Source organism: Dama dama, chromosome 9 (genome assembly GCF_033118175.1).
Source record: "Dama dama isolate Ldn47 chromosome 9, ASM3311817v1, whole genome shotgun sequence".
Lineage (NCBI taxonomy): Eukaryota > Metazoa > Chordata > Mammalia > Artiodactyla > Cervidae > Dama > Dama dama.
The window spans coordinates 25,004,857-25,019,410 of record NC_083689.1 but is presented as its reverse complement, the minus strand read 5'-3'; the positions used below and the strand labels follow the sequence as shown (position 1 = coordinate 25,019,410).

Genomic DNA, 14,554 nt, shown 5'->3' with positions numbered 1-14,554 from the left:
TCAACAAATATAATAAAGTGAAGCACTATAAAGTGAGGTATGCTTGTATTCACACAAAAACTTTTACAAGATGTTAAAAGGAAAAATGAAATACTGATTCATGCTACAACATGAATGGATCTTGAAAACATCATAAAAAGTGAAAGAAGCTAGACACAAAAGACCACAATTGTATGACTTCATTTAAATAAAATGTCCAGAATAGGCAAATTCATAGAGACACAAAGTAAATTACTGGTTGCCAGGAGGGAGAAGGGGAATGGTGAGTGACACCTAATGGGCATGGAGTTTCCTTCAGGAATAATGAAAATGTCCTAGAACTAGATAGTAGTGATGGTTGCATAACTTTCTGAATATACAAAGAATCACTAAATTGTACACTTTAAAAGGAAGAATATTATGCTATGTAAGTTACATCTCAATTAAAAAAATAACGATTTGAGGGAGAATGGAGTCTGAGTCCCTTCACTGTTTACCTGAAGCTACCACAACATTGTTAATTGGCTATACCCGAAAACAAAATAAAAGTTTAAAGTTTAAGGAAAAAAAAAGAAAAAATATTCAATGTGAATCAGCTATAATGAACCAATCCACAATTTTTGTGATTATCTGATAGTTATGCATATAATCTCACATTCCTCTTTTCTAAAATGTAAGATTAAAGTAGTGCCAATATATCACCCAAAAGTATACAAACTACAGTTTCTTGATCAGAAAGTCTGGTTTTTCCTTCAGGTAAAAGAAAGATTAAAAACACAAATACTTGTGACAACATTCATAATTAGTATTAATACCGCCATTTCTGATACTGTAAAAACTTGGTAAAGAGTCTGCCTGCCAATGCAGAGAACATGGGTTTGATCCCTGGTCCAGGAAGATTCCACATGCCACAGAGCAACTAAGCCCATGCCGCAACTACTGAAGCCCATGCACCCCAGAACCCATTCTCTGCAACAGGAGAAGCCACCACAATGAGAACCCCACACATAGCAACTAGAGAGTAGCCCCCATTTGCCACAATCAGAGAAAGTCCATGCACAGCAATGAAGACCTAGCGCAGCCAAAAATTAATTAATTAATTAAATTTTTTAAAAAACTTCTAACTTTAAATTCTGGAGTACTCTTGGGCATTCATACCAGAGAATGAAAACTTATGTTTGCATAAAAATCTATGCGTGGGTGTTCATAGCAGGTTTACTCATAACAGCCTCAAATTATGCATAGCAGGTGAATGGTTGTCCTTCAGCAGATGAATGGTTAAATACACTGCACTATTGCTCAGACATAAAAAGGAATGAGTAATTGATACATGCAACAAGTTGGATGAATCTCTAGGGAGTTATGCAAAGTCACAAAAGCCAATTCCAAAAAGTTACATATTGTATATTTACATTTACATAACACTTCTGAAATGACAAAACCGTAGAACTGGAAAACAGTTTAGGGTTGTCAGGGGTTAGGGATGGGGACAGAGGAGAGTGGTCACCAGAGAGGTGGAGTGTGGTTATAAAAGGGCAACTTAAGGCATCTTTGAGATGGAACAGTTTAAGTACCTTGTTGCAACAGTGGATAAAATAATCTACATGTGTGATAAAATAGTATACAACACAAATGACTACAAGAAAAACTGGGGCATTTGAACAATGGATTCAAATGGATTATATCTGTGGATTACATCAAGATCAATATCATTATGATATTGCATTATAGCTTTGTAAAATGTTATCTCTGGGGAGAACTGGTAAAGGGTAATCTCTCTGTATTATTTCTTACAACTGCATGTGAATTTAATCTCAATAAAAATTTTAATTTTAAAAAAAAGGTGCAGATCAATGTATATAGGGTGCTACATAGGAGTAAAAATAAAATTATATTTGTATTTACATAAAAAACACTGAAAGGATACCGAAAGTGGTTATCTTAGGGTAGGGAGAAATAGGGTAGGAACCAAGACTTTTCAGTGCATAAGTGTTTAAAATAGTTGTATATTTGAAATATGTTATCAAGTTTCCTGGTCAAAAATAATAAAATATTAAGAGTACATTTTGTTCAAAAAAGAACTTAATTCAGTACACATTCTCTTGCTTTGGGAAGTACTCCAATTTCAACTATCCTTACCTCTAACCTCTGTGTCTGATCCTTGCCCAAAAGGTCACGAACTTCTTCATTATATATTTCCAAATAAGACACTCGAACCAAAAATCTGTAAAGAAAACATCATTCTTAAATTTAAAAAAAAAGCAGTGAAATATTAGGACAGTTTTAAAAATGTGTTTATAAAGGTTGTACATCTTTCTTATGTTTGTACTTCTCAATATTAGAAAATAGTTATTTTACCTCGTATCACCCTCTGCTTTTGCAATATGACCAAATATGTGAGCAAAGGAATTTGGAATGATTCCTCTAAGTTCAGGAACAGCTCGAACACCTTCCATGGTAAACGTTTTGCCAGTTCCAGTTTGTCCATATGCAAAAATAGTCCCTGAAAACAATGAAGAAAATCAAGTCTGATTCTACAGTCTGATGCTACAGAACAATAGCTCTTAAAATTAATTCTTTTGACACAGTGATGCAATTTCTAGCCTGGATTTAAGTTTATTCTAATATAAATTTCTCCTTTATTTTCAGCAATTATAGCATGAACTGTGTACCACACGAGCACAGTACTGTTAAAGTTCTAGAGCCAATGAGATAAATGCAAAATCGAGCATTTTAGCTAATCCTAAGAAATTTCTTGTTTATGTTAATTACTTAATGCGGACATTAGAGAAAGTAGTATAGTTACAGCAAAAGAACAAAGGTTCCAGAGTAGAAAGACCTCAACGTGAATCCACACATTTGCCACTTTTCAGACATTTGACCTTAGAAACTATCTACCCAAAGATTATCTCCTCAATAGTAAAATGAGGATAAGAATAACTATTGTGCAATGATCACATGAAACAAGAATCACATGAAACAATTTACTTCAAGCAACCAACATGACACCGAGCAAATAGCCTAATCCTAAAATAAGTATGTTATTTCAAAATAAAAGTTTTAAGTAACAGCTACAAGGAATAGGGGGAATTAACAAAAAGAAGTGACTATATATTATAAGAAATTACAGATACAATTTAAATTTTCTAAATATCCAAATTAATTCATTTAACAAATACTATACACCTGAGCCTGGCATGGTGCTATGCCTCAGGGACACAATGACAAACACAATCTTTAATGTCATAGTATGTGTCATCTTGGAGAGAACATATTAGCCAAATAATTATAAGCAAGATGAGTGTTGGGAATGAGAAACACAGAGTTCTACATGAGAGTCAGGAACATAATCTAGGCAAGAAAACTAAGGCAGAAGGAAAGGGGAAGAGGTCAAAGAAAGCTTTCCAGAAGAGTCCATATAATATATGAGCTTGAGTTAGAAACAGATGGACAGCAAAAGGCAAAAAAGAGAAGGGAGATTCCGCAAAAACGCAAGGAGACCAGAAGGGGAAAGACAGAGATGGAGAAGGACAGTGGATGCGGTTAGAGCTAAAGAAATTGAGGGGCTTAATTATACAGGGTGATGAAGAACATGTTAAGGTTCTAGAGCTTATCTAAAAAACAAAGTGAAGAAGACTGTCATCACAGTCACTGGCTATACTGTATACAAAGAACTGGAAAAAAGCAACGGAAGAAGTGAAGAAACCAGTTAGAGGGCTGACACGGTTAACCAGGTAAGAGATGGTGCTGACAATAGAAGGGGATGAAAAAGATGGAAAGTATTTCACAGATATTTAGCAGTTAGAATCAAGAGGCCTGGGAAAGAACTAGTCAAAAGCAGACCAGGGAAAAGGAAGAATTGAGGGTGACTTTCAAATTTCTGGCTTGACTGAGGGAATGTAACGCTAGCTATGTACTGAGATGGTGAACACCACTGGAAGAAAGGACAGTTTGAAAGGGAACATCATGCAACGAGTGTGGAGGTACTAAGCTTTAAGTCTATGATACACTCACATGGACGTGCCCAGCAAGCAGGCAGATGGATAAGACTCATTTGCCAGCTGAAGCTGTGGCATTGGGTGAGACTTCCTCAGGAGACAGTACAACAGATACAGCCCAGGAAGTGCCAGCAGAAACGAGAAAGGCTAAGAAAGTAGATTTTTATCTAACTCCCTAAGTATTTCAAACTCTTTCATTAAGAATATAACTTACTACATTAAAAGGAGCTAAAAATACCATGAATTCATATACTGCATTTTAGAAAAGACACAACAGCTATCATTTACTGACCATCTGCTATGTGCTATGTCATATACTTTATATGCATTCCTATTTTTCACCCCAATCCTAAGAGCTAGGCAATATTTATATCCCCACAATTTAGCTGAGGAAACAAAGGCTTAGAGAGGTTGAATTACTTGGTCTATGTCATTTTAAACAAAATCTGGACACACTCCAGTTGGCTCCACAGCCCATGTATTTTTACCAGTATGTAATAACCAAAAAAAATTTTAACTCAAAATTAACACCTACTTAATGCAGGACTTCCCTAGTGGTGCAGTGGATAGGAATCTGCCTGCCACCACAGGGGACACAGGTTGGATCCCTGGTCTGGGAAGATTCCACATGCTGTGGAGCAACGAAGCCTGTGTGCCTCTGAGTCAACACTCTAGAGCCCGCAAGCCACAAGTGCTGAGGCTGCATGGCACAACTCTGCAAGTCTGCACACACCAGGGGCCACGGGTTCCAACCACTGAGCCTGTGCCACAACGCACGACGTCTGTGTGCCTGGAGCCTGTGCTCTTCAACAAGAGAAGTCACTGCAATAATAAGAGGCCACACACCACAGCAAAAAGTAGCCCCTGCTTGCCACAACTAGAGAAAGCCTATGCAAAGCAACACAGACCTAGCACAGCCAAAAAATACATAAATAAAATGAATGCAATTTCTATGAATGGATTAAATACATGATCATTACTAATTTTAAAAGTATATTAAGTAACTAGAAGAACAAACAAAACCCAAAATTAGTAGAAGGAAAGAAATCAAACGATCAGAGGAGAAGCAGAAATAAATGAAATAGAGACAAAGAAAACAGAAAAGAACAATCAAATCAAAAGCTGCTTCTCTGAAAGATAAACAAAACTGACAAATCTTCAACCAGACTCATTAAGGAAAAAGGTGGCTCACATCAATAAAATTAAAAATGAAAAGGAAGTTACAATGGACACTGCAGAAATACAAAGAATCATAAGAGACTACTACAAGCAACTATATGTCAATGAAATGGACAGCCTAGGAGAAATGGACAAATTCTTAGAAATATACAACCTTCCAAGACTGAACCAAGAAGAAATAGAAAATACAAACAGACCAATTACAAGGTACAACAGGGATGGTCTTGATCACTGTCTCCAGTTATGCTAAAGAAGCTGAAGTTGAACGGTTCTATGAAGACCTACAAGACCTTCTAGAACTAAAACCCAAAACATTCCTGAAATGTTCACTGATTCCTAAAATGCTCAATTTTCCTGCTTAAAATTCTCCAAATCAGGCTCCAACAGTACGTGAACCAGGAACTTCCAGATGTCCAAACTGGATTTAGAAAAGGCAGAGCAATCAGAGATTAAATTGCCAACATCTGTTGGATCAAAGGAAAAGTAAGAGAGTTATAGAAAAACATCTACTTCTGCTTTATTGATTACACCAAAGCCTTTGATTGTGTGGATCACAACAAACTGTGGAAAATTCTTCAAGAGATGGGAATACCAGACCACCTGACCTGACTCCTGAGAAATCTGTATGCAGGTCAAGAAGCAACAGTTAGAACTGGACATGGAACAATGGACTGGTTCCAAATTGGGAAAGGAGTACATCAAGGCTGTATATTGTCACTCTGCTTATTTAACTTCTATGCAGAGTACATCATGTGAAATGCCAGGCTGGATGAAGCACAAGCTAAGATCAAGATTGCCGGGAAAAATATCAGTAACCTCAGATACGCAAATGACACCACCCTTACAGCAGAAAGTAAAGAGGAACTAAAGAACCTCTTGATGAAAGTCAAAGAGGAGAGTGAAAAAGCTGGCTTAAAACTCAACATTCAAAAAACTAAGATCATGGCATCCAGTCCCATCACTTCATGGCAAACAGATGGGGAAACAATGGAAACAGTGATAGACTTTATTTTCTTGGGCTCCAAAATCACTGCAGATGGTGACTGCAGCCATGGAATTAAAAGACGCTTGCTCCTTGGAAGAAATGCTATGACCAACCTAGACAACCAAAAGCAGAGACACTGCTTTGCCAACAAAGGTCCTTCTAGTCAGAGCTATGGTTTTTCCAGTAGTCATTTATAGATGTGAGAATTGGACTATAAAGAAAGCTGAGCACCAAAGAACTGATGCCTTTGTACTGTGGTGTTGGAGAAGACTCTTGAGAGTTCCCTGGGCTGCAAGAAGATCAAACCAGTCAATCCTAAAGGAAATTAGTCGTGAATATTCACTGGAAGGACTGATGCTGAAGCTGAAACTCCAATATTTTGGCCACCTGATGGGAAGAACTGACTCATTGGAAAAGACCCTGATGCTGGAAAAGACTGAAGGCAAGAGAAGAAGGAGATAACAGGGGATGAGATGGTTGGAGGGCATCACTGACTCGATGGACATGAGTTTGAGGAAACTTTGGGAGTTGATGATGGACAGGGAAGCCTGGGGTGTTGCAGTCCATGGGGTCGCAAAGAGTCAACATGACTGAGCGACTGAACTGAAAATTAAAATTGATTTTAAAACTCCCAACAAACAAAAGTCCAGGACCAGAAGGCTTCACAGGCAAATTCTATCAAACATTTAGAGAAGAGTTAACACCTCTGAAACTTTCCAAAAATTGCAGAGGAAGGAACACTCCCAAACTCATTCTATGAAGCCACTATCGTCCTGACACCTAAACCAGACAAAGACGCCACACATTACAAAAAAAGAAAATTGCAGGCTCCAATATCACTGATGAGCACAGACACAAAAATTTTCAACAAAATACTAGCAAACCAAATCCAGCAATACATTAAAAGAATAATACACCATGATCAAGAGGGATTTATTCTGGGGATATAAGGATTCTTCAATACCCACAAATCAATCAGTGTGATAAACCATATTAACAAACTGAAAGATAAAAACCGTATGATCATCTCAATAGATGCAGAAAGTTTTTGACAAAATTCAACACCCATATATGATAAAAACTCTCCAAAAAGTGGGCACAGAAGGACCCTACCTCAACATAATCAAAGGCCATGTTTGACAAACCCACAGCTAACATCATTCTCAACAGTGAAAAACTAAAAGAATTTCCTCCAAAATCAGGAACAAGACAAGATGTCCATTCTTGCCACTTTTATTCAACATAGTTTTGCAAGTCTTAGATACAGCAATCAGAGAAGAAAAAGAAATAAAAGGAATCCATGTTGGAAAAGAAGTAAAACTGTCACCATCGCAGATGACATGATACTATACATCCAAAATCCTAAAGATGCTATCAGAATACTACTAGAGCTCAATGAATTTGGTAACGTCGCAAACAAAGTCAAAACACAAAAATCCGTTGCAATTCTATATATACTAACAACAAAAGATCAGACAGAGAAATTAAACAATTCCATTTAACACTGCATCAAAAAGCATAAAGTACCTAAAACAAACCTAAAGAGGCAAAAGACCTGTACTCTGAAAACTGTAAGACACTGATAAAAGAAACCAAAGGTGACACAAACTGACGGAAAGTTATACCATGTTCTTGGATTGGAATAATCAATATTGTCAAAATGACTATACTACCCAAGGCAATCTACAGATTCAATGCAATCTCTATTAAATGATCAATGGCGTTTTTCACAGAACTAGAACAAAAAAAAATTTTAACATATATGGTAACACAAAAGACCCAGAATAGCCAAAGCAATCCTGAGAAAGAAAAAGGAGCTGGAGGAAACAGGCTCCCTGATTGAGACTATCCGACAAATCTACAGTCATCAAAATAGCATGGTACTGGCACAAAAACAGAAATATAGATCAATGTAACAGGATAGAAAAGTCCAGAGATAAACCCACACCCCTACTGTCAATTAATCTATCACAAAGGAGGCAAAACTATACAATGGAGAAAAGACTATCTCTTCAATACACAGTGCTGGGAAAACTGGACAGCTATATATTAAAAAAAAAAAAAAAGAAAGAAAGAAATAAAACACTCCCTAACATCATACATGAAAGTTAACTCAAAATGGATTAACGATCTAAATGTAAGACCAGATACTACAAAACTCTTGGAGGAAAACATAGGCAGAATTCTTTGACATAAATCACAAGACTGTTTTCTATCCACCTTCTAGGATAATAAAAATAATAATCAGATCTAATTAAATTTAAAAGTTCTTGTACAACAATGGAAACCATAAACAAAATTAAATGGAATGGGAAAAAAACATTTGCAAAGTATGCCACTGATAAGAGATTAATCTGCAAAATATACAAACAGCTCATGAAGTTCTATATGAAAGAACCAAATAACCCAACCAAAAAATGGGCAGAAGACCTAAATAGACATTTCTCCAAAGAAGACATACAGATGGCCATGAAGCACATGAAAGATGCTCAACATCAGTAATTATCAGAGAAATGCAAATCAAAACTATAATGACATATCATCTCACACCAGTAAGAATGACCATCATTAAAAAGTCTACAAATAATAAATGCTAGAGAGGGTGTGGAGAAAAGAGAACCCTCCTACACTGTTGGTGGGAATGTAAATTGGTATAACCATTATGGAGAACAGTATGGCGGTTCCTTAAAAAACTAAAACTAGAACTACCATATGATCCAGTAATCCCACACCTGGGCATTTATCCAGAGAAAACCATAATTCAAAAAGATATAGGCACCCCAATGTTCATTAGAGCATTATTTACAATACTCAAGACATGGAAGCAACCTAAATGCCCATCAACAACAGAACAGATAAAGATGTGGTACCTATATACAATGGAATACTAGTTGGCCATAAAAAAGAATAAAACAATGCCATTTGAAGCAATGTGGATGGATCTAGAGATTATCATACCAAGTGAAGTCAGAGAAAGACAGCTATCACATGATATCACTTATATGAGGAATCTTGAAAAAATTATGCAAATGAACTTATTTACAAAACAGAAACAGACTTACAGACATCAGAAACAAACTTAGAGTGACCAAAGGGAAACTTGGTAGGCAGGGATAAGTCAGGAGTTTGGGATTAATATACACACATACTGTATATAAAATAGATAATCAACAGGACATACTGTCCAGCACAGGGAACTCAATTACTTGTACTAATCTATACAGGAAAAGAATCCGAAAAAGATGGATATCCGTATAACCTAATCACTTTGCTATATACCTGAAACTAACACAACATTGTAAATCCTCCAATATGAAATAAAAATTAAATTTTAAAAAATTTTAAAAGGATACTAATTTACAATATTAAAAGTGAGAAAGAAGGACCACAAACCTCCTAAAATTAAAGAATCTCATCTTATTTTCAGAAATGAGAATCCAAATTTCTACTTTTTAAATGTCACTCTTAACAAATCTAATGCTATCATTTCCTTCATATGAACTTTTTAAATGTTAGTTTTTAAAAATTAAAAATGGCCTGAGATTTTACCCAGTCTCCTTGTTTCTAACGATCACTAATACTTAAAATGACAGAAGGTTCATCAAAAAACTGCACATGGATATTTACAGCAGCTATATATAACTGCCAAAACTTGGAAGCAACCAAGATTTCCTTAGTAAGCAGATAAAACTGTTGTACATCAGGACAATGGAATATTATTCACTGATTAAAAAAAGAGAGATGAGTTAATAAGTCATGAAAAGGCATGGAGGAAACTTAAGTGCATGTTACTATCAATCGGAAAAGGCAACATACTATATATATAACTCCAACTACATGACACTCTGGAAAAAGCAGAACTATGGAGACAGTAAAAAGATTAGTGGCTGCCAGGGTTTAAGGGGGAGGGAGGGATGAACAGGTGGAGTACAGAGTGAAACAACTGTGTACGATATTACAATGGTGAATAACTGTCATTATCTATTTGTCCAAACTCACAGTATGTACAATATCTAGAGAGAACACTAATGCACACTATGGGGCTTGGAGGATAATGATATGCTAATACAGGGTCATCAATTTTATTTTATTTATTTTTTTTTTTTCAGGGTCATCAATTTTAACGAATGTAATCACTGTGGTGCAGGATGGTGACAGCAGGGAAGGTTGTGCATTTTGGGACATGGGGGAACTCTCACTACTTTGTTCAATGTTACTGCAAACATAAAATGTTCTAAAAATAGCTTATTAATTTTAAAAATCTTTTTTAAATGGTAGAAGGATTATGTACTTGCTACTGAGAATCCAAATAGTTACAATTAAACTACATGTGAATAATGCAGAGTAAACTGCATTATATATTATAGCATTCCTAATTTTTGTCCTTTTTCAAAATGTTTTTCTATTTTTTACTATCAACAATCTTCAGTCAGCATAATACACTAGAAAACGAGCAGAAAGTCCTTGACATTCACACATTACTCTCTATAATGTTTATTTTTTATATATACATAACAGTTCAAAATTCAACTTGTGGCATTTCTGCTCCCAACAAAGATGGAATAAGAACCAAATTCACTCTCCCGGTGGAACAAGAAGCAGACCAAATATATAAAACAATAGTTTTCAAGAGAATGAACATCAGTCAACAAAGGGCTGTGGTTCCTGAAAGATGAAAAACAGGTAAGGTAGGTCATATGATTGCCCAGCTTCCTGTCATGAGAGAGAATCCAAGTCATGGAGGAGGAGGAAGAACCCAAGCAGCTGTCAGCAGATTCCCTGAGTTGAGAAGAAGCTGAGACTCCAAAGAGGCCAACATAGCTAAAATTTGGAGGACACATTCCCAGAGAAGAGAAAGCTGCACAAAAAGAGCTCCAGAGATCTACAGAAGTTCCTCGAGTATTCAGCTGGGTACTCGTTAGCACAAAAGTATAAGGAAACTATCTAAGTATGGGTGGTAGGGGAAGGAATCATATGGAAAGATGGGAAGGAAAAGTCCCCAGCACTCACAAAGGCCAAGAACTGTATTTGTTGCCTCTCATAATTCACAGGACATTAGGAACATATAGTATACAGTAAGGCCTTGCCTCCGTAGTGGGGAATAATAACCTTACACTGAGCACTGCTCTAGTCCTAACCAAAAAATCTTACAAAAAAGACCTGAAAGAATGAAACTGCTTTCAAGTAAGCACATCCCAGAACAAAGCTCATGAATATTTATAGAATGAAAAAAAATCCAAGACCCAAAGTAAAATTCAGAACACCCAACCAAAAATTGCCAAGCTTGTAAAAAAAAGGCAAAATGATGACTCATAATGAAGAAATCAATCAAAATTAGTTTATAACTAACACAATGTTAGAACTAGCAGATGATTTTAAAACAGTTATAAAAACTGTACTCTTTATACAATAAAGTGGAAACTCTGGATGGAAGTTTGGAAGAACTTGGATGGAAGATATAACAAAAACCCATATCAAACTTCTAGAGATGAAAACTACAGTGTATGAGATGAAAAATACAACACACAGGGATAATAGTAGATTAGGCACTGTAGAAGAAAAGATCTGTAAACCTGAAAACATACCAACAATCTAAAATGAAACATAGAAAAAAATTAAAAGTAAAAAATCAGCATCAGTGAGCTGTGGGATAATTTCAAGCAGCTAAGCATATGTGTCATTATATGCCCCCCCCAAAGTGGAGAGGACAGAAAAAATATTCGAAGAAATATGACTGAAAATTTTCCAAATTTGATGAAACCCACAGATCCAAGCCGATTAATGAACTATGGCCCAAAAACATGAAGAAAAAATACATTAAGGCATATCATAAACAAACTGACAAAGCCAGTGACAAAGGAGGAAATCTTAAAAGCAACCAGAGAAAGACATGTTACATGAAGAAGAAGAAAAGGATGAAAGTAGATTTCTGATCAGAAAATAATTTAAATGAGAAGAAAGAAGAGCACTGTCTTTCATACTAAAGGAAGAAACCATCAATCTAGAATCCCATATCCAGTGAAAATATCCTTCAAATACAAAGGCAAAAAAAACTTTTCTTAGACTACAAAAGCTAAAATAATTTATCACCCGTAGACATGCACTCTAAGGAATGTTTAAACAAAAATTTTCAACGCAGAAGGAAAATGATACTAGATGGAAATATGGATCTACATAAAGGAACAAAGAATACTAGAAATGGTAATTACATAGGTAAATAAACACAATTTTTTTCTTTAAAATATAACTGATGGTTTAAACAAAAATAATAACAATATGGTTTGGAGTTTATAACATGCACAAGTAAAATGTATGACAACAATGGCACAAAGCTTAGGAGGAGAGAAATGGAAGTATAGCGTTAGTTTTTATACTATCCATAAAGTGGTACAATAGCACTTGTAAAACCATAATATATTTAATATTTATATTATAAACCCTAAAGCAACCACTAAAATGCAACAAAGATACACTGCTATAAACCGACAAAGATAGAATGGAATAAGAAAAACACTAGATTAATTTTAAAGAGAGCATAAAAAGAGAAAAAGGGAACAAAGAACAAATGGGACAAACAGAAAACAAACAGCAAGATGACAGATTTACACCTAAGCAAGTAATTACAATAAATAGAAACTGTCTCAATACCCTAATTAAGAAGCAGAGATAAGACTGGACTAAAACCCAAGACCAGTCACATGCTGCTGCGCAGAAAACAGCTAACTTAGCAGACCTGAGAAAGCTATACTTTCAAAGTCCCGCTTTCAAAATTGGCCTTTGGCTGATATCTGGGAATTCAGATTTAGGAAGGGTTCCCACCAACCCCTGACTATTAAGAATAACACTATGCCCAAACTGTTTGTATAAACATGGTGGTTTATACTAAACATCTGCTTTACTTATGAGAGTCTGGGATCTTTGCATGTACCAAGCTGAGGGTGCCTCCATGAGCAGCCTCCAACAAAAACCTTGGGCATTGTCTCTCCGCAGAGCTTTCTGACAGACAACATTCACAAGTACTCTCACAATCAATGCAAAGAGAATTAAGTGTATCCTGAGGGTCCACTAGGAGACAACTCTTACAAGTCTGTACCTGATTTCCTCCAGACTTCACAATATGCACCTTTTCCCTTTGCTGATTCTTTTTTTCAGTATCCTTTTTGTTCTAGTAACCAAAGCCGTAAGTATAACCATATGCTGAGTCCCATGAATCCTCCTAGCAATCAATAAACCTGGGGTGATCTTAGTGACCTCCAGGACAACTACCTACTAGAAATGAACTTTCAATATAAAAACACATATAGGTTAAAAGCAAAAGGATGGAAAAAGATATACCACATTAATTCCAATCAAAAGAAAGCTAGAATGTTTATAATAATATCAGACAAAGTAGATATTGGAGCAAAGAATATTACCAAGGATGAAGAAAATCATTTAATACTGAAAAAGAGGTTCATCAAGAGAACTTAACACCCCTAAGCATTTATGCAGCTACTCAGAGAGTTTCAAAATATATGAAGCAAAAACTGACAGATTTAATGACATAGGGAAATACAAGAATAAAAGAATTCAATACCCCCTTCTCAATAACAGACCAAGTAGAAAATAATTAAGTACACAGAAGATTTGAACACTACCAAACAAATTGACCTAATTGACATTTATAAAAATTCCAACAACAGCAAAAATATACATCCTTTTCAGATATACACAAAACACTGAATAATAATAAACCACATTCTGGGTCATAAAACAAAAGATGCAAGTTACATAGAGTATCTTCTCTTAACTAAAATGGAATTACATTAGAAATCAGTAACAGAAAGATGTCAAAACATTTGGAAACCAAGACATGTCTAAATAACCCAGAAATCAAGAGGGAAAATAGAAAGTATTTTGCACTGCATAAAATGAAAACACACTATGTCAAAATCTGTATGATGTCACTAAAGCAGTACTTAGGGGGTAATTTAGAGCATTAAATTCCTCTATTATAAAGGAAGAAAGGTCTCAAAATGATGACCTTGGCTTCTACCTTAACAAAGTAGAAAAAGAAGATGAAGTAAGTAACAGAATAAAAAGAGATCAAAGAAGAAATCAATGAAATTGAAAATCATAAAAATAAGAAAAATTAGTAAAACCAAAAATTGGTTCTCTGAGAAAATTAGAAAAGATCAATAAAACTGATAAACCTCTTGCCTGATTAATCAGGAGAAAAAGAGAACACACATTACCAATATCAGGAATGAAAAAGGTTACATCTCTACATTCTAACATAAGGATAGAGGATTGACACACACAACTTTCCTCCAATAAAGACCATAACTTAGATGAAACAGACAAATTCCATTAAAGACAAACTGTCAAAGCTCACTAAAAAAAAAAACAAAAAATAACCTGAATATTCCTCTAT

At 35.4% G+C, this 14,554-nt stretch overlaps 1 protein-coding gene across 4 annotated transcripts in view; it reads right to left on the bottom strand.

Moving 5' to 3' along the window:
- KIF3A (kinesin family member 3A) overlaps positions 1-14,554 on the bottom strand; it is an 85,432-nt gene that overhangs the window by 62,867 nt on the left and 8,011 nt on the right. For all 4 annotated transcript variants that reach the window (XM_061150790.1, XM_061150786.1, XM_061150788.1 and 1 more), the window contains exons 3-4: positions 2,338-2,482; positions 2,119-2,203 (exon numbers count right to left, since the gene is read on the bottom strand). In XM_061150790.1, the coding sequence (XP_061006773.1) occupies positions 2,119-2,203; positions 2,338-2,482 (230 nt within the window). The remainder of the gene's footprint in view (positions 1-2,118; positions 2,204-2,337; positions 2,483-14,554) is intronic.